The following is a 27,104-nucleotide window of genomic DNA, read 5'->3' on the forward strand; positions in this document are numbered from 1 at the left end:
GCAAGTTGGTGCAACCACTTTGGAGAACAGTGTGGAGATTCCTCAAGAAATTAAAAATAGAGCTTCCCTATGATCCTGCAATTGCATTACTGGGCATTTACCCCAAAGACACAGATGTAGTGAAAAAAAGAGCCATCTGTACCCCAATGTTTATAGCAGCAATGGCCATGGTGGCCAAACTGTGGAAAGAACCAAGATGCCCTTCAATGGACGAATGGATAAGGAAGATGTGGTCCATATACACAATGGAGTATTATGCCTCCATCAGAAAGGATGAATACCCAACTTTTGTAGCAACATGGACGGGACTGGAAGAGATTATGCTGAGTGAAATAAGTCAAGCAGAGAGAGTCAATTATCATATGGTTTCACTTATTTGTGGAGCATAACAAAGAACATGGAGGACATGGGGAGATGGAGAGGAGAAGGGAGTTGAGGGAAACTGGAAGGGGAGATGAACCATGAGAGACTATGGACTCTGAAAAACATCCTGAGGGTTTTGAAGGGGTGGGGGTGGGAGGTTGGGGAGGTGGTGGGTATTAGGGAGGACACGTATTGCATGGAGCACTGGGTGTGGTACAAAAACAATGAATACTGTTACGCTGAAAAGAAATTTTTTAAAAAAGTGAAAAAAAAAAAAAAAAAGATGCTGGCCAGGGCTGTAGTCATCTGAAGGCTCGACTGGAGCTGTTGGATCTACTTACTGGTTGATTTGTGCTGGTGGATAAGAGAAGGCCCCCCATTTCTCACCACATGGACCTCTCCACAGGACCTCTTGAGTATCCTCACAACATGGTAGCTGGCTTCTCCCAGAATGAGTGATCCATGAGAAAGAGCAAGGAAGAAGCCACATGCTTTTGATGTTCTAATCCCAGACATCACCCCCATCACTTCTGCCACATTCTATTCAGTAGAAGCAAATCATTAAGTACAGCCTACACATGGGGGAAGGTAATCTGGTTCTATCTTTTAAAAGGAGATAAAAGAATTTGTGGTCAATTTTAAAACCATTGAGACTGCTTTTACTGCATTATATGGTAATTATTTATCCAAAAAATTTAATTTTTCAGGTTGTGTTTTAGAGCATCCTTAAAGCAATTGTTCTATGTTCTAAGTCGCTGGGCTCTATGCAGTGACTACAGCAAGTTACAGAGGAAAAACTTTGAATCTTAACACTTGTTAGATGTGGATCTGACTTGGGTAATTTACTTGAATCTCCGCTTCTTCCTCTTTAAAGTGAAACTGTAATCATCAGCCCTATTGTCAGGATTAAATGAGATAATACAGGGGAGAGTACACCACCAACTGTAAAGTAATGCAGGGTAGGTCTGCCCTGGGCCAGCCAGGATGGAGCGCCCCAGGCCCTGCATCAGTACCGCAGGATCCAAGCTGTGGAGTTCACTGCCTGCTCCACTTCACCACAACGCAAGGGGCTCTGTACACTCTCTTCTCTTTGTCTCAGACTATTTCCTGAGCTTGTAACACAGAGTTCTACACAGAATAGGTATTCAACAAGCATTTCTCGCTGCTGTTGATAGTGTTGACAGTTGTGCTGGTGTTCCTTCCATTTAGGGTAAAACAGAAAGCTCTTTAGATAGCAGTATCTCACAAACTAGAATAGAAAAAGACTAAGAGGTCCAGGATAATGAATTGTCAGAGTATGGGTTCCAGGACGGAATAAACTTATGTTTACTCCTAGCTCTTCCACAAAGCTTTGTGAACTTTGTGATCTAAGCCTCGGTTTCTTCCTCTGTAACGTGGGTATAACAACATGACTTACTTGACAAGGTCACAGTGAAAATTAAAGGAGAAAACGCACGAGAAACATCTAGAAAACTGCCCATGACATGATAAACACACCACAAATGTGGATTATTATTCATCTTATGATTGTTATTAAAAAGACTCCATCATTAATAAAAGAAAGGTGCTCAAAACTGTGAAAGATGGCATCCTCTTCCTTGCAAGTCCCATTTTGGCCACTAGGATGACTTACTGACTCCAGGAAAGAGCACTGTCCAAAGACGGCCTTCTCTACCTGGGTGGTTATCTATCTAAAACAGCCTGTCTGGCTGGAGCTATTTCCATTTGCTGTCTTTATGAGCCCAGAGGCATGCAGAGCTATGAGCACATTTCAGAAATTTTAAAAATAAACAATGAAATGCCTCATGCTTGCCACACATGTATTTTTCCTTCCATGATTTAGGTTGGCTGGTTCTAAGCCATAAAATGTTTATAATAAGAAAGAAAAAAAAAAGAATGAAATCTGCCAGCTTCAAACTCTTTAACCCCACCCCTCAAAACTTTCCAACTCAAGGTTAAGATGTGAACAAATGTTCCAACCAATATGTTCATGAAAGATTTAATAATTACTTTGTTTATGAAAGTTTAAACAGCTGCTTAAGTTAGTAAAAAGGCTCCCACCCAGGCAAAATAACTTGCTGTACCCATTAAGGAGGTTTTACGAATCATCAGACTACATATTCAGATGCAAGGCGAAACTGTATTTGCTCTAATGCCTCTAACTAGTCAGTTGTGTATGGCATGATTCTGTGCACCAGGTCAATCAGGTTTTGTTTATTCCTTCGACAGCGACTTGACAGCATCACATTAAAGCTGTTTCCAAAAGAATTCCTGAGTTTTTCAATAATTTATTTTTAAAAACATATATACGTGGAAGAAGCCATGCATTCTTCTGTAGGTTATTTTACAGTGTTACTCCAAGAATACAGGGTTCATTATCAGATGGATTTAGAACTTAGAGATCACATCGCATTCCTTTAAAGAAAGAATAACACTATTCTTTGGGCTTTCATACATACAACTCCCTCCACTTGGAACATTCCCCATCCCAATCCCACCCCCTTAGTTTGGTTAACTCCTCGTGGTTAACTATAAGTGTTGAGGAACCAACTGGATCTCTCCAGAAGGGCTCCCTTGGCTTCCCTGACCAGGATGTTTGCCCTGAGATGAGTCCCTATTATACCATGTAGCTGCCATATTATGACACTTACCACCTGCCATAGCTGTTGTCTGGTTACTTGTCTCTTCTGCCCCAAGTGCTATGAGGGTAATGTGATACAGCCAGCATATAGTAAGAGCTCAATAAATTCTTTTAGAATTAATGAATGAATTCCACCCAAACTGTACTTTTCCTTCTTTTTCTCCCCTGTATTCAAACTTTAACAACTTCTACCAATTTTATTTCCTAAATAATTCCTGAATCATCCTCTTTCCCAACATTATGTTAACTGTCCCAGTTCACATCCTACTATCTCCTAGCTGAATTTCAGTCTTTGCCCCCTCTAAATGTATACAGTGGCCAAAGTGTACTAAAATGCAAAGCTCAAAAAATAAATAAAATAAAATAAAAGGCAAAACTCCTGCCAAAACCCTTCAGACACTTCCTACTGCCAACAGGACAAAGCTCCAGCTTTGCATATGGCATGCCAAGGCTGCACTCTGTCCCTCTGATGTGCCCCTCCTATTTCTCAACTCCTTGCTTTTGCATAAGCTCTCCCCTCTCCAGTAAAGGTCAATATATATTGAGGGTCAGAGAGGCGAAATGACCTACCAAGAAAATGTAAGAGGTAGGGTCTGAATTCTACTCGCTATGTTTCTAACTACAGTGCTCTGCTGTCTACTTGAACTAACCCTAGTGCTGTAACTCACACCTGACATGTACTCAGTAAGTCTGGTTTGTATTAATGAATGGTTTTTAAAAATGAATCTTTAAAAAAAAAACACCAAAACATAAGCTATCCAGGGTATCTTATACCTCTATCCAATTTTTTTCTCCAAAAGTTTGGGGAATATTACAAATATTTAAACTTTTTAAAAATTCCCAGAGTACACTAGCACAATAAAGCCTTAAGAAATGCCACCAAAAAAAGGAGTTTATTTTGCTTTTGCAATAGAAGAGTTCCTAACTGTATCTGAACACAGAATGTTAAAAAACAAACAAACAAAACATTTACAGACACTGCTACTCTGTAATCAAATAATCAAAGGGCTCCCACTATGTCTTGTTACTATCTAAGCATACAGTGGGTGTACCAGCAGTCTGATGATAATCCCCAAGTATTTTTTTTTTAAACAATGGAATTTCAAGGCTGGAAATGATCTTCAAGTTTTCCCAAAGTCCCTCATTCTACAGTTGAAGGATTGAGTGGGCCAAGGTCATTCAGCTTATTTGTGGCAGAAATAAAATCAGAACCAAGGCGTTGCCAACACCCGCGCTGTGTTCCTTCTATTATTCCACACCAGAGATTCTCAATCTGGGGTGACTTCTGTCCCAGCCATTGGGTAATGTCGGGAGTTTTTTGCGTTTCTTTTTGACAGTCATGGTTACAGGGTGTGGGGAAGAGGCCAAGGGTGCTGCTAAATATTCTACAGTGCACAGAGCAGACCCTTACAACCAAGAATTATTTGGCCCAAAATGTTAATAGTGTAGACATTAAGAAACCCTACCCCCCACCCATACACACAAAGAAAAAGTGAGCTATCTAGTTAACAAATTATAACTTTCATGTCAATGTTTCCCATTGGCCTGCACAGTACTGCATTATATCTGAAATAATAGCGTATATGAAACTGAAATTGTTCTTTAAATTCATGAAAATAACAGTTATAGGAAAAATGCATGTATCAAAAAATTTTCACTCATCAAGGCTTTATCAAAATGGGCTTGGATATTACCAACCAAAAAAAAATGTGTAACAATTTTCTTTTTCACACAATTCCCTCAGAAGACTTCTGGAATATAAAAAGGCCTAGTAAATCAATGAGGAGCAGAAGAAATGGGCCAGCCCCAAGAGTCAACACTGGAGAATCTGTTCTCAGGAGAGAGTCTGTCCTATAGGGGCACTAACTCCCTAGTTTCAGGTCATCGGCCCTTTTGTCAGGTCAGTTTGAGCACAACCCTCCTTGTGTGTTTGCCTGTTTGTTGGAGTGAGGGACCCTGGCAGCATCCCAGGAAAGGGTTATTCGGGCTACTGTCAGGACAGGGTCCCCCTGACACTGGCATGATTCTGGCTTGGAGGACCCAAAACATGTCACTGTGGGTTCTTTGGGAAGAGAGTAGAATTAATGTACATAATACGCCTCCTCGGCCATTTTCACATATTGAAACTCAATAAAGTATTGGTATTATTGGCATTTTTAAAAGCCTATTGCTAATTCAGAACTTAAAGCTTATGGCTGAATTATGCAACAGGGTTTCAAAATGTGTCAATGCCTCATCAATCACGTATACACTTTTCTAGAGCTGAAAATCACCACACCTTGTCCATGGTTCTTCAGCCAAAGCAGAGGGATTCTCTATGTGCTAACTGCTTTTCTTTCCCTAAAGTGCTGTGTGTGAATAATGAGATAGAAGGGGTTGTGCTGGGTGCTAGTCCTGAAGGACGTCTGTCAGCCACTGTGTGAATGTGAGCCTACCCTCTAGTCACCCAGGATGTTCGATCCGCAAGCAGAATGATAAGAAAGTGCAATAAAGCCTCTTTCTTTTTAGAGCTGATTTCCATTGCAAGTAACTTGCTCAGCATTATTGAATACTCTTCTTCAGTACGATACGGAGAGCAAGGTAGAGAGGATGTGTCAGAGATAAGTTAGCCACCCGAAACAACTCAATGTTTATGTCACTGTGGCCATTACAGTAGTCCCCTCCTTATCCACAGGGGACACATTCCAAGAGTACTCTGACTCATCCAGTAGATGCCTGAAACTACGGATAACATTGCACCTTATATATACTATATTTTTTCCTGTACACACACCTATGATAAAGTTTAACTTCTAAATTTGGCATAGAGCTTAACAACAATAACATAATAGAACAGGACAATTATACCAGCATGCTGTAATAAATGTCATGTGAATGTGGTGTCTCTCTCAAAATACCTTACTGTACTGGCCTCACTCTTCTTACAATGAGGTGTGAGGATAAAATGCCTACGTGATGAGCCACACTGAGGGGAATGGTGTAGGCATGGGATGTAGCCTTCACTTACTACTGAGCTGACCTTACTTCAGAAGAGGGAGCATCAGCTTCCGGACTGCGACTGACCACACATAACTGAACCCGTGGAAGGCAAAACCTCAGATAAGGCAGGACTACCGTACGTACAATAAAAAACAAAGCTGAGCGATTTTCAGAAAGTTTGCCAGAGTTGAGGAGAGCTAGACTCCCTTACCAGCCAAAGAAAGAATGGTCCTTAATAGGCATCTGAATCTCCAGCAGACATGTCCTTCCCCTCCTTCATTCTCATTTTCTGCTCACTTCTGAGCATTCGTTTTCTGCTACGTAATTTCCTCTTACCTATACCTGCCTCCCTCCCTCCATGTCTCTTTTCCTCTGTCTCCTGCTCACCTCTGATTACTCACCCCGGTATTTATCTATATCATAACCTTTATTTTAAGGGAACAGGAAGTGGGGTCTGTCAGCAGAAAACACCAGGCAGAGATCAACGTTTTAAAACAGCTCTGAGCTTTATGGCAAAAATAGGGGAGAGATTAGAAGTAAAATCAGGGGGGAATAGCAAGGGCCTGAATTAGGACACTTAATAGGATGGGTGCCAGCCTACAGGTCAGTGATAAAGAGGAGAAAATGAAAACTAACTCACCATGCTGGCAGGTAAACACGGCTCCTTTCACAGAGGCAGAAACTAAGGTGAGTGATTAGGGTCGAAGGAGTTGAGGTGTTCAGCTTTGGACAATAGCTGCATTTAGGGGTCATGTCCAATATGTCAATGGACAATCACTATTCTACATGGGCAGGAGAACTTCTAGATTTAAAAGGAATTGAGATTAAGAAAATTCTCCAGCCACTTTCTCCTTTACTTCCTCTCTTCATCTTACTAAAACAAAATATGTGTTGAAAGCTACTACATGCCAAGTCCTGGGATAAGCATTAGTGAAAAGCCAGAAAAAAAGTAAACAGACTGCCTGCTCGGGGCCTTAGCAAGCTCGGGAGGGAGATGACATAAGAGCATATAGTGCTGAGATGAGGTGAAAGTTACCCAAGGAAGCTTCATGGAAGGGGTAGCATTGATCAGGGATGGACTATCCTTATTCAGGTTCCTTAACTCACCTAATGCCTAGAGAGAAGAACACATGCTTGCTGCCTCCCTTCAGAGTCTGGACATCCCCTGTGGTTTCACATAGACTCTGAGGCAGATTCCTGCCCCAAAAATAGTCACATAGACTTCACTGCACTCATCTACATTTCTTCTGTGGAAGTAATACTGTGACTTCTTCATGGGAGAACTTCTGTTAATTTTCTACCTTGTATATCTTGGTAACACCATACCTATAACCCACTTCTGGAAAGCGATGCAATGCTATGGTAGAGGTAAAAGTTTAATCCTGAGTCTTGGGAACTCTCTGGAATCCACCCACCTAGAGAAGATGCTATCCCCACAGAATACAGGGACTGAAGCATCCTAATGGAGATCAGCATGCTAAATATTCAGGCTGACCCAGCAACTCTACTCTTAGGCATTTACCCAACAAGAAAGGAAGATGTAGGTCCACAGAAAGACTTGCACAAAAATATTCACAGAAGTTCTACTGGTAACAGTCAAAAACTAGAAACCAACCAGATGTCCAACTGCTGAATGGATAAACAAATTGTGGTATATCTGTGTGATGAATACCACTCAGCAGCAATATAGAAGGATAGACAGTTGATAAAAGAACATGGATTAATCTCAAAAGCACTATATGCGAGTGAAAGAAGCTAGACTTGAAAGACTACACGTTCTATGGCTCCACTGTTATGAAATTCTAGAGAAGAAAAAACTCTAGATCTAGAAAGTGGATCAGTAGCTACCAGGGGGCAGGGGAGTGGAGTAGGAGACGAACAGGAAAGGCACACGAGGCAATGTTTGGAGTAATGAAAACATTCTCTATTATGAGCGCTGTAATGGTTACATTGCTGTGTACATTTTTCAAAGCTCATTGAATTATACACTTAAATTTGATAAATTTATGTAATTATATTTCTGTAAAGCTGATTTTTTTTTTCAATCAGCCCGAGCTGAGGAGTAGGCCCAAGCCTTCCCAACCAGGAGATGTCAGTGGCTCTTAGGAAGCCGTGTGAGCCAGCATGACTTCAGCCTTCAGGCTGCTACAGCCCCAAGAACTCCCCTGCTTTAATGCTTTAGCTCAGACCTTGACACTCCTGGCTATTTCAGACTAAGGCTCCCAATAACTCATTCTCATCTTGCCACCGGCCTAGGGGCCAGAGCAGCCTGCTCACCCAGACAACTGATCACAGATAATCCTAAACCCCCCTGTCCTGGACTAGCAGCCTTAAAAAATGGCAACACTTTATCCTGGAACTACTAACCGGGGAACATAGCTGGTAAGGATTATACTTTAAGGAGTCTGACTCCTTGGAAACTGGAACATAGACTCTGGGCTCTTCTGCTGTTATCAGGTTCCTAAAGGGCAAGGGCCTTGTTTGTTTCTTTTCTCTACATTGAAAACTAGAGTTTGTCTATAGCTATTTGACTCCCAAGGGTCCTACTGAGATCTTGCTTTTCCATGATCCCTGTAGCTACAAGCCTAAGGCTGATGCAAGCCCACATCCTGGATGTACTTTGGGAAGGAAAAAAAGGACCTGAAAATAATATAAATCCTCACTGCAACAGAGCCATTATGTCTAGGAGAGGTCCTGAGTCAAGACATGTACAGAAGGTTTGTTTCTCACCACTATTCACTTTTTCTTTCATCCCATTTACCCTTTTAAGCAAAATACAAGTCTGTAATTCTAGAGTAACTTGATCTTTAAGTGCTATTTTTCAGCATTTCAATAACTACTAAAAGAGGAAATTCGCACCAGACATCTTATTAGGACTGGGTTTTTTTGTACACTCGATGTCATGTGAAGTAAACTTCCATTCAATGAGTGTCTGCACTCTACCAAACACTGTGCTAGGCTATGTGATAGACTGGGGCTCATTGAGACCTCGCAATAATCCTGCTACATTACATAGACCATCCCTTCTTTAGGGACAAGTTCTCTAAGACTCAGAGAATAAGTAACTTGCTAAACTTATTTAACCCTCAGCTAGCATAGAATCTGAATCTACCTCTAGTACTATTTGATTTTCAAACTTTGCTAAGGAAAAAAAAATAGGAAATTACTGTAGTCTAAAACTTGACTTAACATTTATAAAGTGCTGGTTTTGAGTTCCTTCTCAGTCACTTACTAGTTGTGTGGACCTCATGCACCTAAGTTTCCTTCTATGTCACCTTTGAAATGATAAAAATAAATTCTACTTCACTGAGTTTTGAAAGACTCAAATAACACAATCCACACAATAAGCACAATAAGTATAGCTATTGGTATGATCTCAAGTGCCAACCTGGCTCCAAATGGAATAAATATCACACACACACACACACACACACACACACACACACACACATGTTGAATTTCCACACCATGGATCCTATTTCATTCTTCAATTCATTGTAAAACTTTTGGTGGTGGGGGGGGGGGGAATAAAGACCCTGCCTTTGATGAATTTCTGTTCCCAGACAGCCCATGTACCTCCTTCACTCACCTGCTCTGGGTACTTGCTGCCAATGATCTCTGCTACAGTGTTGAAGGAATCAGCATCTGGGTAGTTCTTTGCCCCCATCTTCAGCTGAATAACAATTCTGTTCCCACGAGAAGCCATCCTGGATATCATCTCTGCATCTTCCACTGTGATACAAGCTGTCGGGATTTTTGGCACACCATCCTGGTATTCCTGAATACCTGTGTGAGGACTTGAGGAAAGAAGGCATCAGGTTACCTTAAAAGTAGAAATGGACTGGGGCGCCTGGGTGGCTCAGCAGGTTAAGCCTCTGACTTTAACTCAGGTCATGGTCTCAGGGTCCTGGGATGGAGCCCTGCATCAGGCTCTCTGCTCAAAGGGGAGTCTGCTTCCCCCTCTCTCTCTGCCTGTCTCTCTGCCTACTTGTGATCTCTCACTCTCTGTCAAATAAATAAATAAAGTCTTTTTTTTTTAAAGTAGAAATGGACCAAAAGTATTTTTTAAGTGTCTGTATTTGGCATTTGACTTTCACTGATCTTTGTTTGCATATGAGAACTAGGATGGGTGGGCAACATTGGTTTATTTGCTTTTGATGTGAATTTATCTTTTTGTTAAAAATAACTTAGAAACTTCAACTTAATGATCATCTCATTAAAAACATTACATGAAATTTATTTTGATACTTTGATGATCCTTTAAAGTTGTGAATTGCCTCAAACTGAAAAGAACATTAACAAGGCCTTCAGGACCAAGAGGTGAGTGAACACATGTGTTCGAGAAGACAAAGAAAGCTCTGAAGTTCATCAAGGCTACAGGCCAGAAGACCCATACCTCTGAAAGAAAACTGCCCGCATACATCATGGACATGGTCATGGACAAGCTCTGGGGATACTCTCTTCCCTCTCAACCACAGAGATCCAAACATGCAGTCCAGCATTGTTGGTAGAATGTTTTGCAGGAAAACTGTAGAACTATGAGAAATGTTTGTGCTTCCATGAAGAATAGTGCTGAATAAATCCCAGTCTCTGATTTTACTGCTACAAGAAAATGAAAACCAGGAGAATTCTGGCACTAAAACAAAAATATTACCCCAACAGTCAAGTTTTTCCTGGTAATTTCCATATGCTTCTTAGATTACTAAAAACACTTATCATTAAAGTTTCTGTTAATCTATTGTTGATCCAACCTCTATACATGCTAATTGAGTTTATCAAACTCATTTCCAAAAGTTGTTCTTTCAGCCTGCCCATTTTCGATCCTGAGGTAGGACTCCAAACCTTCCCAAACCACTACTCCCTTGGAACCAAGCCGGCACAGGCTTCCCAGTGTGCACCATGCCCTATCAGGCCTATTTCCATCTTCTGTGAAGGCACAAGCTAACAGCCTGCCTCTTAAAAGTAATTTTTCTTTTCCTACTTCCATGTTTGTTTCAGGTTGCCTCATATTTGTAGGAAACCCTTTCTCCTCCTCTCAGCCACAGCACATTTCTCTCCTGTAGAAGGGACTCCAACCTCCACATGCATAAACATGAATGATCCAGTTTTATCACTGCTTTCTTGTTGTGACTGCACTGTTGTGACAATGTGTCTGGTGACTATTTACTTACTTAGAGAAATTGCATAGCAAAATGGTTAAGAACAGAGACTGAGGAGCAAAACCATCTAGGTTCAAATCTGGGCTATGGAACTTATTGCTAACTGACTTTGGGCAAAGTATATATACTTGCTTCATGGTTTCATCTATAAATAAAAGTGATAATAATATTTAACTCACGGGGCACCTGGGTGGCTCAGTGGGTTAAAGCCTCTGCCTTCGTCCCAGGTCGTGATCCCAGGGTCCCGGGATCAAGCCCCGCATCGGGGTCTCCGCTCAGCTTGGAGCCTGCTTCCTCCTCTCTCTCTGCCTGCCTCTCTGCCTAGTTGTGATTTCTCTCTGTCAAATTAATAAAATATTAAAAAAAAAAATCCTTGGGACCATCTTAGCACGCCCTCTATGAAGATCTTAAATGTTAGTCTTCATCAAGAGAGGAACAAATGACTTATAAACTCAAAAATTATGATACAGAAACCCTGAATCTGAACCCCTGCTCTGGAATATGCCTAATCCACTCTAACTTCTGGTTCATGGTGGGCTATTGGGTCCCATAATCAAGGTCAAATACTGGCTCTACCATGACATGAAGCAACCCACATGACCTCTCTGCTTCTGAGTTTCCACATCTATTAAGTGGAGAATAATATTAATATGACTTCATAATATTGTTGTGAGGATAAAAGATAGTATATAGAAAGAATTTAAAATGGTATTTGGCACATTATAATTATTTAGTAAATATTAGTTATTATTTCTTCAGTGCAATTTCCATTGAGTTGGTAGAATGATTAATGACCAAAAGTACTCTGAAACATATAGGAAGACAATCTAAATATTTTTTGTTCAGATTAACTTACATGATGTTTGGGATTCAACAAATGCTCTCCTTGTTCTCAGACTCTCCTACTCAAGAGGAGTTCAGGTAAACAGGCTCTCTCTTTTTTAAAAGTTTTAATTTAAATTCCAGTTAGTTAACATACAGCGTAATATTGGTTTCAGGGGTGCAGTATAGTAATTCAACACTTCTGTACAACACCTGATGCTCATCACAAGTGCATTCCTTAATTCCTATTACGTATTTAACCCATCCCTCCACCCACCTCCCCTTTGGTAACCATCAATTTGTTCTCTACATTAAAAGTCTGTTTCTTGGTTTGCCAATCACACTTCCATTTCTTTCCTCTCACTCGTTTGTTTTGTTTAAATGGTTTTTTAAATATAAATTTGTAGCAATAAGTTACAAGTAATTTTCTTAAAGTTGGGATAGTAAGTTGGACTTGTATCCATGGCTCCAATAAGGAAAACAGCACTGAAAGGCATCTTCCAACTATGGTTCAGAATTCAAGATATAGAAGATATACAAGACTTTGTAATTTGTTTCTGCCATTAAGAATGTCCTCCAGTAGGGCAATCCAGCACGGTTTAGAAGTTGGAAGAGCATTTTTATCTGGAGTCCTGTCCTTTCACTGCCAATTATTCTACAAGGGATGATCAGCCTTAAACACCACCTTCCTGCTCCCATTTATAACCCCACCTGCAATGAACAAAAGCAAAGGGCAAACTATAAAGCAAGCTGTAAAAAAAATCCAAACAGTTGTACTTAAAAATTAATACCAACTCTTTACAAACTCTTCCAAAAACTTTAAGAGAAGGGAACACTTCCCAACTTACTCTACAAGGTCACGATTACTGATATCAAAACCAGACAAAGATATCATAAGAAAAGAAAACTATGCACTAACATCTTTTATGAATATAAATGCAAAAAAAAATCCTCAACAAAATATAAGCAAACTGATACCAGCAACAAATAAAAGGATTATATACCATGACCAAGGGGGATTTATCCCAGAAATGCAAAGTTGGTTTAAAATCCAAGAATCAACCAATGCAATATATCATATAATACAAAAGGACAAAAGCCATATGATCAACTCAATAGATACTGAGAAATCTAACATTCCTTCATGATAAAGAAAAAAAAAAGCTATGATAACAAGAGAGTGTGGCACTGGTATAAGGATAGACATAAGTCAATAGAATAGAATTTAAAGTCCAAAAATAAACCTTCAAAAGAATGGTCAGCTCATTGCAATAAGAGTGCCAAAATAATTCAATGGATATAGATAAATATTTTCAAAGATATGGTGCTGGGGCCAATCAAGTATCCACATGTAACAGAAAAAAAAGCTGTACCCATATATCACAACATATATTAAAATCAATTAAAAAATTAATCACAGGGGGCACCTGGGTGGCTAAGTTGGTTGTGTCTGACTCTTGTTTTCGGCTCAGGTCACAATCTCAACGTCCTGAGATCCAGCCCTGAGTCAGGCTCTGTGCTGGGTGTAGAGACTGCTTAAGATTCTCTTTCTCCCTCTTTTTTTCTGCCCTCTCACTCTGCTCTCTCTCTAAAAATAAAAATAAAGATAAAAATAAAATAAAATCTTTAAAATTAATCAGATCTAAGTGTAAGAACTAAAACTATGAAACTTTATGACCTTGGGTAATGAAATCGTGTCTTAGATACAACACCAAAATCATAAGCAACAAAAGAAAAAATAGATAAATTGAACCATCGAAATTGTAAACCCTTGTAATTCAAAAGACACCATTAAAAAGTGATAAGACAACACACAGAATGGGAGAAAATGTCCATAAACTGTGTACCTTATAAGGCACTTATATCTAAAATATATACAGACCTCTTGAGAACTTAATAATAAAATAGCTACCTAATTAAAAAATGGGTAAAGAATGTGAATAGACTTTCTTCAAATAGAATATACAGATGTTGAGCATGTAACAGAATGCTAAATACCATCAGACATCAGGAAAATGCAAATCCAAACCACAATGAAATGTCATTCATACCTACCAGGATGGCTATGATCAAAAAGAGATTAAAAACAAGTATTGGCGGGGCGCCTGGGTGGCTCAGCGGGTTAAAGCCTCTGCCTTCAGCTCAGGTCATGATCCCGGGGTGCTGGGATCGAGCCCCGCATCGGGCTCTCTGCTTAGCTGGGAGCCTGCTTCCTCCTCTCTCTCTGCCTGCCTCTCTGCCTACTTGTAATCTCTATCTGTCAAATAAATAAATCTTTAAAAAAAAAAAAAAAAAAAAAACAAGTATTGGCAAGGATGTGGAAAAATTTGAAACCCTATACATTGCTGATAGAAGGTAAAATGGTGTAGTCACTTTAAAAACAGTCTGACAGTTCCTTAAAAAGTGTAACGTACTACTAGGTATATATTCAAGAGAAATGAGGATATATTCATAAAAGCTTGCACACAAATGTTCATAACAGCATTATTCATAATAGTCAAACATAAAAACAACCCTTATGTCTATCAGGTCATGAACGGATAAATAAAATCTATGTCCATACAATGGAATATTACTTAACAATAAAACATTATGTTCTTACACAGGCTGCAGTGTGGATGAACCTTGAAAATATTATGTTAAGTGAAAGAATTTTTTAAAAAAAGACCACATATTATAAAACTCCACTTATATGAAATGTTTAGAATAGGTAAATCTGTAGAAGTAGAAAGTAAGTTTTATGTTGCTTAGAGCTGGTTGAGGGCAAGGAAAATGAGTAGTGAATGCTAGTAAGTATGGGATTTCTTTGGGAGATAATGACAATGTTCTAAAATTAGTGATGGGTGTTGTACAACTTCGTGATTATCAGTTCTTCTTTTTTTTAAATATTTTTGTTATCTGACAGACAGATCACAAGCAGGGAGAGAGGCAGGCAGAGAGAGAGGAAGGGAAGCAGCTCCCCACTGAGCAGAGAGCCCAACGCAGGTCTTGATCCCAGGGCCCTGAGATCATGACCCGAGCCGAAGGCAGAGGCTCCAACCCACTGAGCCACCCAGGCGCCCCGATTATCAGCTCTTCTGATTCACCAGCTTGCCAGCCATAGATCTTGGGACTTCTTAGCCTCCATAATCACATGAGTCAAGTAATAATAAATCTCTTCATATATATATATATATATATATATATATATATATATATATATATAAAAAGAGAACCAATAGACATATATATGCATATATATTCTTTTTATAAAGAATCATGACTAAAACAGCCACAATGAGTCAAATTTCTTTTTATTTGTGGCAAATAAATTCCAAACATTTGCAATGATCAAAATATGTGATCAAAAAATGGTGTTTTCAATGGAGTATTATGCCTCCATCAGAAAGGATGAATACCCAACTTTTGTAGCAACATGGACGGGACTGGAAGAGATTATGCTGAGTGAAATAAGTCAAGCAGAGAGAGTCAAGTATCATATGGTCTCACTTATTTGTGGAGCATAACAAATAACATGGAGGACATGGAGAGATGGAGAGGAGAGGGAGTTGAGGGAAACTGGAAGGGGAGATGAACCATGAGAGACTATGGACTCTGAAAAACAATGAGAGGGTTTTGAAGGGGCAGGGGGGTGGGAGGTTGAGGAACCAAGTGGTGGGTGATAGGGAGGGCACGTACTGCATGGAGCACTGGGTGTGATGCCAAAACAATGAACACTGTTATGCTGTAAATAAACAAATAAAAAAATAATAATAATCAGGAAAAAAAATGGTGTTTTACATATTTAAAAATTATAAATATTAATCTTAATTCTTTCTTTTCACAAATACACAGCATCATATCAAATAAATAAATAAGTCAAATAAAATCAAATAAATAAATTAAAATTACTGAAAGAAGCCATTATAAAGGATTCTGGGAAGATAGTGAAGTAAACCTGCCCTGTAAGAAGTGCTCAAGGGAGTCTTATAGGGTGAAATGAAAAGACACTAGACAGTAACCTGAAGCCATATAAAGATATAAAGACCTTGATAAATAAATAGGCAATTATAAGAGCTATTTTTATTGTGGGGTGCCTGGGTGGCTCAGTGGGTTAAAGCCTCTGCCTTCGGCTCAGGTCATGATCTCAGGGTCCTGGGATCGAGCCCCGCATCGGGCTCTCTGCTCCGCGGGGAGCCTGCTTCCTCCTCTCTCTTTGCCTGCCTCTCTGCCTAGTTGTGATTTCTCTCTGTCAAATAAATAAAATATTTTAAAAAAGAGTTATTTTTATTGTAACAACGGTTTATAGTACTGCTTTCATGTTTTCTAAATGATTTAAGAGACTAATGCATTTAAAATAATTATTAGTTTATTTGGGGACACATAATGTATTAAGATGTAACTTGGTGATATCAGTACCAAAAAGTATGGGGGTAGAGCTAAAAAGGATCAGTTTTTATATGTTATTGAAGTTAAGCTGGTATAAATTCAAATTATAGTCCTATAATTTTATGTATATATGAGTCCTATATTCTCCAGAATACAAACAAAAGGAAATGAAAAAGAAATATAAACATTCCACTACAAAAAATCATCTAAACACAAAAGAAGGCAGTAATGCAGAAAATGAGGGATCAAAATAAGCTAGAAATCATAAAGAAAGCAAATAGCAGAATGAAAGGAATAAGTCCCTACTTACCCATAATTACTTCACATGTAAATAAATTAAAATCTCTAATCAAAAGGTAGAGATTCGCAGAATGTATTCTTAAAATTATCTAACTCCATGCTATCTACAAGAGAATTGCTGAAGAGCTCAGGACACAAATATTTTGAAAATAAAAGGATGAAAAAATATATTCCATGCAAATATTAACCAAAAGAGAATAAGGATGGCTATATTTATATCAGGCAAAACAGACTTTAAAATCAAAAAGGGTTATAAGAGACAAAGAAGAACATTTATATTAATGAAAGTGTCAATACAGTAAGAAGATATTAACAATTATGAACATATATGCACCTAGTGGTAGACTATCAATATATATGAAGCAAAAAACTGACAGAAATGAAGGTAGAATTAGACAGCTCCAGAATAGTAGTTTGAGATTTCAATACTCAACTCTTACTAGTGAATAGAATAACCTGTGACATAGACCTGTTCATAAACATTCTCTTGGATGGTCCCTCAGCATTTACTCCCAGTGTCTAGGCCTACAAAAGTAGGTCCTAAAGGAGGTGGACTTTCAGAGATCTACTCGCCTTGTATCCACCCAAAACACTTCTGTCCATGAGTCCCCTTGATAAACCATTTCTCATCAAGCTGGACTTCTCGATCTTTTTCTTCAGGGTTTTTTTTTTTTTTTTTTTTTTTTGGTCTCCTTCAGCCTTTAGAAGTCATTTTGTGTATACCTCCCTTTCACAGAACAAGCAGACAAAAGATAAGTAAGGAAAAGAGGACTTAAACAACACAATAAACCCACTAGATCTAAGAGACCACTCTATCCAACAATGGCACACTCTCAAGGAGAGGAGTCTGGAAAGGGTGGAGGCTTCTGGCTTCTCCGAATAGGCCCCACTTTTTGTTTTCTTAGCCTGGGCCTCTGGGTGTTATGGATGAGAACTAGGTGGGGGCTGAGTGGCAGGAATGTGTGTACATCTCAGGGACCTAGATGCATGAATGTGGCATACAAGTCCAAAGCACACATGGAATGTTTTCCAGGATAGATCATGTTAGGTCACAAACTGAGTCTCAACAGACTTGAAAAGGTATGTATTATGTCAAGCATCTTCCCTGGCCAGAACAGAATAACATTAGAAACATAACAGAAGGAGAGTAAAAATTCACAAATTTGTGGAAACTGAACAGCATACTCTCAACCAGCCAATGGATCAAAGATGAAGTCACAAGGGAAATTATAAAATATTTAGCTATGAATGAAAACAAAACCACAGCATATGAAGACATAGATGCAGCAAAAGCACTGTTAAGAGGAAAAGTTTTACATTAAAAAACAGAAAAGATCTCAAATCAACCCCCAAAATTTATGACTTAAGGAACTAGATACAGAAAAAGAAGAACAAACTAAACTCAAAGCTAGTGAAAGAAAGGAAATAAAGATTAAACAAAGATTAAAAAAAAATTAGAGCAGAGATAAATGAAACAGAGAATAGAAAAAAGAACAGAAAATAAAACCAAATAAATCAATAAAACCAGAAGTTGTTTCTTTAAAAAGATCAACAAAATTGACAAACATTTAGCTAGTTGGACTAAGAAATATAGAGAGAATAGTCACATTACTACAATCAGCAATAAAACTGGGGACATTACTACCAATTCCACAGAAATAAAAAAGGATTATAAAAGAGTATATAAACAATTATATACTAACAAACTGGATAACCTAAATGAAATGGACAAATTTCTAGGAACATAAAACCTACCAACTCTAAGCCATGAATAAAGAGAAAACATGAATACATCTGTAACTAGTAAGGAAATTGAATTAGTAATCAAAAAAAATCTCTTGACAAGGAAAAGCCCTGGCCATGATGACTTCAAGGGCAAATTCTACCTAACATTTATTTATTTATTTATTTATTTTTATTGTGTTCTGTTAGTCACCATACAGTACATCATTAGTTTCTGATGTAGTGTTCCATGATTCATTGTTTGTGTGTAACACCCAGTATTCCATGAAATCTGTGCCCTCCTTAATACCCATCCTCCCTAACCCCCACCCTTCTAAAACCCTCAGTTTGTCTCCTGGAGTCCATAGTCTCTCATGGTTCATCTCCCACTCCGTTTTCTCCCCCTTCATTTTTCCCTTCCTTCTCCTAATGTCCTCCATGCTATTCCTTATGTTCCACAAATAAGTGAAACCATATGATAATTGACTTTCTGTGTTTGACTTGTTTCACTTAGCATAACCTCCTCCAGTCCCATCCATGTTTGTGTAAAAGTTGGGTATTCATCCTTTCTGAGGGCTGAGTAATAATCCATTGTGTATATGGACCTAACATTTAAAGAAGAACTAACATCAACCCTTCTAAATCTTTTTTTAAAAAGTAAAAAGGAGGGATTACTTTATAATTCACTCTATAAGCCAGTATTACCCTAACTCCAAAGCCAGGCACGAACACTATGAGGAAATAAACTATAGATCAATAACCCTTAGAAACACTCATGTAAAAATGCTCAACAAAATACTATCAAATGGCAGCATATTAAAAGGATTATACACCATGACTAAGTGGAATTTATTCCTGGAATGCAAGGATGGTTCAATGTACAAAAATCAATCAATATAATTGACCACAGTAACAGAATTAAGGGGAAAAATATGATCATCTTAAGTAATGAAGAAAAGACATATGACAAATTTCAAGACCCTTTCATGATAAAAACATTCAAAAAACTAAAAATAGAAAGAAATTATCTCAGTATAATTAAAGCCATATATAAAGAACCCCCAGCAAACATACTTCATGGCAAAAAACTTTTCTCTAAAATCAGGAACACAGCAAGGATGCTAACTTTTGCAACTTCTATTCAATATAGTACTGAAAGTTCTTGCCAGAGCAGTCATGCAAGCAAAGGAAATAAAAGATATCTAAATTAGAAAGGACAAAATAAAATTGTATTTGTTCACAAGCAATGTGATCTTATGTGTAAAAAGACTAAAGACTGCACAAAAAAAAATCCTGCCAGAACTAATAAATCAATTCACCAAAGTAACAGGATACAAAGCCTACACACAAATATCAGATGCATTTCTATACATGAACAATGAACAATCTGAAAACAAACTACAATAATAATTCCATTTACAATAGCATTGAAAAGACTAATATACTTAGGAATGAACTTAACCAAGGAGGTGAAAAACTTGTGCAATAAAAACTATAAAACACTGCTGAAAGCACTTAAAGAAAATATAAATAAATGGAAACACATTCAATGTCCATGGCTTAGAAGACTTACATTGTTAAGATGTCAACACTCCCCAAAGCAGTCTACAGATTCAATGCAATCCTTATCAAAAAATTCCAATGACATGTTTTGTGGAAATAGAAAAAAAAAAAACACCTCAAGAGAAGCTTACTAGTTCTTGAAAAAGAACAAAGCTGGAGGAGTCATATTTCCAGGTTTCAAAACTCACTACAAAGCTACCACAACCAAAACAGTGTTATACTTGCATACACAAAAACCGACATAATAAAATAGCACAGAATAAACCCTTGACTATATGGGATTTTTGACAGGTGCAAAGACCTTCAATGGGGGAAAGGGCAGAACTTTCAACAAATGGTGCTGGGAAAACTGGATATCCACATGCAAAAGAATGAAGTTGGACCTTTATTTAATATCACACATAAAAATCAACTCAAAATGGATCAAAGGTTTAAATGAAAGATCTGAAACAATAAGACTCTTAGAAGAAAAATGTAGGGCAAAAGTTTCATTGACATTAGATTCTAAGAACTTCTTGGAAATGACACCAAAGGCAAAGGCAACAAAAGAAAAATAGACAAATTAGACTTCATGAATATTGCAAAATGTTGTGCACTAAAAGGCAATATCAATAGGTAAAAAATCAATACACAGAATGAGGGAAAATGCTCACAATCATATCTCTGATAAGGGATTAATATTCAAAATAATTTGAAAACTCCAAAAGCTTAACAACAAAAACCAGACAACCCAATTTAAAAGTGAGCAAAGATTTGACTAGGCATTTCAACAAAGAAAATATGCAACTGGCCAATAAGCCCAAAAAAAGATGCTCGACATCACTAATCATTAGGGAAATGCAAATCAAAACTAATGAGACACCACCTTACACCTAGTAGGTATGTCTAGGATGTCTACTAGGATGTCTAAAATCAAAAAACAGCAAATAAGAGATGTTTGTAAGAAGGCATAAAAATAAGAACTTTTGTGCACTATAATGAGGAATACAAAATAGACAGACTCTTTGGAAAACAGTATGGTGGTTCCTTAAAAAATTAAAAATAGAATTATCATATGATCTGGCAATTCCACTTCTGGGCATAAACCCAAAACAGTTAAAAGCAGAGTCTCAAGGATATAAACCCATGTTCATAGCACCATTATTCACAATAGCTGAAATCAAATACTGGCTACCCTAGTATTCATCAGTGGATTACTGGATAAACACAATGAGGTACATACATACAATGGAATATTATTGAGCTTTAAAAAGGAAGAAAATTCTGAAATACACTGCAACAGGAATAAACTTTGAGGGTATTATGCTAACTGAAATAAGGCAGTCACAAAAAACAAATACCATATGATTCCACTTAGGGTAATCAAAATCATGAAGGCAGAAAGTAGAATGGTTTTCAGGGGCTTGTGGTGAATGGAAAAGTGGAAACTGTTCAATGGGTATAGAATTTCAGATTTATAAGATGAAAGAGTTATGGAGATGGATAGTTCTGATGTTTCACATTATGAATGTATTTAATACCACTAACCTGTACACTTAAAATGGGTAAGATGGTAAATTTTATGTCATTTTTATTTTAAAAAGCCATTACATACACAAAATAAAACCCAGTATTGTGTAAATTATAAGGGAAAGTATACATACATTCCATGCTGATGGTATTATTTAATTAATTTAGTATTTCTAGAGTGTGATCTCCCAATATGTAGCCAGAATTGTAAAATTTCTTACTTTGTTTTCTTATTCTGCTTTGAAGGATAAACTCTTTGGCAATATTTTAAAATGAGAAAAAAAATTTATATTAAGATGTTTCCTGCATCTCTGTATATAAATGTGAAAATCTAGAAACAATCCAGCAGAACTGGCAGGAAAATGAGACTGGCAAGGCAAGTAAATGGCCAAAAGCAATACATGGAAACATGTAGATGAAATAATGTTAAACTAAAAGAACCAAATATGAAATGCACATGATAAAAATTGAACATGAATCTGGAGTGATATAAATTAAGTTAATATCCACTTGATTCTTTGAGAAACTACACTCATCCTGTTAGGCTGTAATCATGTGAACTGCAACATTACCAATAAGCAGAATTAAATTCTTAAAAATCTATGCCACAGTCTATAAAATAACCTGGAAGCAAAGCCTGAAGCTCTCACAATGGCAGTTTGAATCCTTGAAATACTAGGTCATAGGCATTTGAGCACCTGTGGCAAATTAACAGAAAAATATCTGTTGAAATTTTCCTTTCTTCCACCATCAATTATGTGAAATACTTGCAGCTGAATCCTTCTGCAGTGTGGGTCCACCAGTGTGCCATCTAGGCAGAATTACAAAGCTAATATTTTCTTGCTGTCAATCGAATTTGTGTTCAAGGGCTCTTCCTGTGCATCTGGTAGTGTTTTAACTGTTTATTCACATTTGTGGACATCTTCTGAAGCAATAGGTACGTGTTTTCTTCTAATCTTTAGGAAAGCGGTATATGAAATCTCTTTCCCACAATGATATAGAGGGGCACAGAATCAACTCTGAAAAGACTCCTGGCACAGATAGGAAATCAGCACTCAGTTACTTCAAGGGGGAGAAATAATGTCTACTAACAGCATCTGCACATCATTATCAGTAAACTTGCTCAAATAAGACATTTCCATAAAATAAAAAATGGATGCCCTGCCCTTTGCTTTAAAATTTTTCTTCCTTGGCCTTTTTTAAGCTTTATTTTGGTATTATTTTTTTCCTCCTTATTTTTAGGCACCACAAAAAGGCCTTTACTTAAATAGTAGAGCCTTAAACCTTACAGATTTAAGGACATGATATCATTATCCCATGGGCCCCTAAAGCATAAACCCTTCAAAACTCCCAACATACCATAAAGAAAAGTTAAACTCTCTGACAGAGCAGGCCATGGAACATCCCCCAAACATGAATGATAATAATAGCTAGCACTTACCGAGCAGTTGCTACAGGGCTGGTGGCGTTCTGAGTGGTTTTTTTTTGTATTCACTACTTGCTCAATGTTTTTTTTTTTTTTCCCATTTTATTTATTTTTTCAGCGTAACAGTATTCATTCTTTTTGCACAACACCCAGTGCTCCATGCAAAACGTGCCCTCCCCATTACCCACCACCTGTTCCCCCAACCTCCCACCCCTGACCCTTCAAAACCCTCAGGTTGCCCCAACCTCCCACCCCTGACCCTTCAAAACCCTCAGGTTGTTTTTCAGAGTCCATAGTCTCTTATGGTTCGCCTCCCCTCCCCAATGTCCATAGCCCGCTCTCCCTCTCCCAATCCCACCTCCCCCCAGCAACCCCCAGTTTGTTTTGTGAGATTAAGCGTCATTTATGGTTTGTCTCCCTCCCAATCCCATCTTGTTTCATTTATTCTTCTCCTATCCCCCTAGCCCCCCATGTTGCTTCTCCATGTCCTCATATCAGGGAGATCATATGATAGTTGTCTTTCGGCATCAGGGAAATACAAATCAAAACCACAATGAGATATCACCTCACACCAGTCAGAATGGCTAAAATTAACAAGTCAGGAAATGACAGATGCTGGAGAGGATGTAGAGAAAGGGGAACCCTCCTCCACTGTTGGTGGGAATGCAAGCTGGTGCAACCACTCTGGAAAACAGCATGGAGGTTCCTCAAAATGTTGAAAATAGAACTACCCTATGACCCAGCAATTGCACTACTGGGTATTTACCCTAAAGATACAAACATAGTGATCCGAAGGGGCACGTGTACCCGAATGTTTATAGCAGCAATGTCTACAATAGCCAGACTATGGAAAGAACCTAGATGTCCATCAACAGATGAATGGATAAAGAAGATGTGGTATATATACACAATGGAATACTATGCAGCCATCAAAAGAAATGAAATCTTGCCATTTGCGACGACGTGGATGGAACTAGAGCGTATCATGCTTAGTGAAATAAGTCAATCGGAGAAAGACAACTATCATACGTTCTGAGTGTTTTACATACATTAGTTCATTTACCAGTCACTATAACCCTGTGAAGTAAGCACTCTACTTGTCCCCACTTTACAGCTGGGGAAATTGAAGTTAAGAGAGGCTAAGCCATAGTCTCACAGCTAGAAGCTGACAAAGCTGGAACTGAACCCTGGCAGTATGGCTGGAGTTCACCCTCTTAATGCATATAGAATCTATATTATATTGCCACTCACCACTCTAGGAACGATGATGATGATTTTGATGATGATGATGATGGTTAACAGCAAGCAAAATAATACTATCTATTGAATACTTAAGACATATACTGAGCTAAGCAATTTCATTGATTACCTTATTTAATCTTCATATCCATTCTGAGATGGGTGTCCATAGACCCATTCCTGAAAGGAACTGACAAACTCAGAGTTCATGAATAGCTCCAGTGCTCTGGGCAAGGAAGAGCAAACTCTGAGACCAAGCTCTTCTTCCCAGGTTCAAGGGAACCTATTCAAGCCACACAGCACCTCTTAATCTTTTATATTCCTTCTGATGGGCAGACCGAGAAAAATGATATATTGTGATGGAAAGCACTTGCACTGTGCCTGACAGATAATTTGTGACTTTTCAAGGTAGTTATGATCATCCCCACCCATATTTTACATATACTTCTATACTTCATATTCATCACAGGGCACTGTAACTATTTATATATTTTATGCCCATTATGCATCTTTGATCTATTCTAGACTACCAGTTCTACATTCTCTTTGTTGCTTTTTGCCTACCCAATGCTACGGCACAGTTTTTAACACAGAATATGTGCTCAGAAAACACAAGAGTTTTTTAACCTGTGGCCTCCAATGCTAATTTTCACTCATCATAATATTATCTCTTTGAACTCTATTACCAGTTTTCTCCAAACTTTACTATTTATTGATCATGTATTATGGGGTCACAATCACATGGAGGTTTTGATAAAACACAGATTATTGGGCCCAACATCCAGAATTTCTGATTCAGGAAGTGCAGAGTGGGGCCAAAAAATGTGCATTTCTAACAAATTCCCAGGTGATGCCAATATTGTTGGTCCCGAGTGTTGGAGAGTTCGAGCCTTCACCAGAAGAGTTTATTCAAAAATAGGTGCTTGCTGATGGAAAAAGTGTATTCTCGACAGAATATTTTTCTAGAGAATTGATCACAAACATACACAGGTAAGGTAAGCACTACATGTAGGGCACTAATACAGGTTCTATGAAAGAATCATCCCTGCTCTCAAGGAAGGGACATTATTTGAGACAATATTCGTTTCATGAGAAGTGTGACTACAGAGTTATGGACTTAATGAACATAGTAACAAACCAACCCAAATTCACATAACAAAAGGAGTGTTAGCTCTCCAAAGCTGTCACTGTGCAAAGATGCACAGTTATTGCAGTAACTGACCATTGCTCTAAACATTTTTGGCACTTTTTTCTCTAAAATTAGCTTCAGAACATTTTGGTAGCCTTCCAGATGGTCAAAATGGAGGCAAAATTGGATATTTTAAAATTAGAATTGATTTTTGGAAACAGCCAAAATATGAACAAAAGAACGAATGATCTGGAGTCCAAAACCAAGATACGTTATAAAATAACGGAATTCTTAAATGTGTAATTGATCAACTAGATCTGAAGACAATCTCAAAAAAGGAGTATCAGAAATGTTTATATCAGTGGCACCTGTGTTAAAATATGTGTTTAGATTTAAAAGGTATTTACACAATAATGTTGATTAGATGGATAGTCTTGCACATTTGTTTAAAATTATTTATTCCAACAGTATTTCTTTTAAAAAATGGAAGCAACCTAAAAGTTCAATAAGGAAACTGTAGTATAAATTATGTTATTCAATTTCAATGGAGTATTTTGTAGCCATTAAAATGTTAATTATGAAGTCTATAAAACAGGATTAAATTTTTGACATAATATGGAGAAAATGAGAAGGTCTTTGTAAACTATGACAAGCAATATGAAGTTTTATGCACAAGGAAAAGAAGGAAATATAGGATTGTAGAAAAAAATTTTAGGAGAAATGACAGCATCTTTTTCTTTTGATCTTTCTCATTTCCATACAACTACAAAATCTGGACTTAAAAAAATCTTTTTCTTACAGCTGCTATTGATATTTGCCAGAGCAACAAAAATATATGGACAAAGCTAATCATAAATATTGCGGGAATAAAGGTATAAATGCCTGTATATGTATATGATAGGAGTTATCAAATATGCCTAAAGTCAGCTACAGAAGCACTTTGAAAATAGATGTGGGAGCACCTGGGTGGCTCAGTGGGTTAAGCCTCTGCCTTCAGCTCTGGTCATGATCTTAGGGTCCTGGGATCGAGCCCCGCATCGGGCTCTCTGCTCAGTGGGGAGCCTGCTTCCTTCTCTCTCTCTGCCTGCCTCTCTGCCTACTTGTGATCTAATAAATAAAATCTTTAAAAGAAAAGAAAAGAAAATAGATGTGTAGGGGGAAATATTCCCAATTGTTTGAGAATCTTTAAGGGCTGTACATAATTTTGAGAATTTGAGGGGCTGGCACATAATTCATGAAAATGAAGGTGAACATGGTCTACTTTATAACAGGTCTAAGCCAGATTCCCAATCTAAATAAATAGGATCAGTGTATCAGTCAAGATAGGTGAAATGGTACTATGATAACAAACAGTCCCTATAATTTGATTCCTCAAACAATAGATTTTTAAATTTCAGCTTCTTTGAAGTAGAATTGACAAAACTGTATTTAAATGTTTAAATATTTAAAGTGTACATTGAGGTGATTTGATAATACATTGTGGAAGTATTTTTCTCATTTACCTAATTAACATATCCATCACCTCACGTATTTATCATTTTTTGTTTTTGTTTTGGTTGGTTTTGGTAAGAACATTTAAGTTCTACTCTCTTCACAAATATTAATTATACAGCACAGTGTTATTCATTACAGTTACTATGTTTTACATTAGATCCTCAGACCATATTCATCTTATAGCTGAAAGTTTGAAGGCTTTTACCAGCCTCTTGGTTATTCCCCTGGGATGCCCACCCACCCAGGATAGGGCAATCACTTAGATTTTTCTTTTTTTTAAACTCAATATATAAGTGATACCATGTAGTATTTTTTTTTCTCTCCCTCAAGTTCCATCCATGTTATTACATTCCAGTGTGCGTGTATGTGGTGTGTGTGTGTGTGTGTGTG

At 37.8% G+C, this 27,104-nt stretch overlaps 1 protein-coding gene across 2 annotated transcripts in view; it reads right to left on the reverse strand.

Moving 5' to 3' along the window:
- Positions 1-27,104, reverse strand: part of CPQ (carboxypeptidase Q) — a 502,411-nt gene that overhangs the window by 262,761 nt on the left and 212,546 nt on the right. For both annotated transcript variants that reach the window (XM_046027443.1, XM_046027451.1), the window contains exon 5: positions 9,573-9,780. In XM_046027443.1, coding sequence (XP_045883399.1) covers positions 9,573-9,780 — 208 coding nt within the window. The remainder of the gene's footprint in view (positions 1-9,572; positions 9,781-27,104) is intronic.

Source organism: Meles meles, chromosome 1 (assembly GCF_922984935.1).
Source record: "Meles meles chromosome 1, mMelMel3.1 paternal haplotype, whole genome shotgun sequence".
Classification (NCBI taxonomy): domain Eukaryota; kingdom Metazoa; phylum Chordata; class Mammalia; order Carnivora; family Mustelidae; genus Meles; species Meles meles.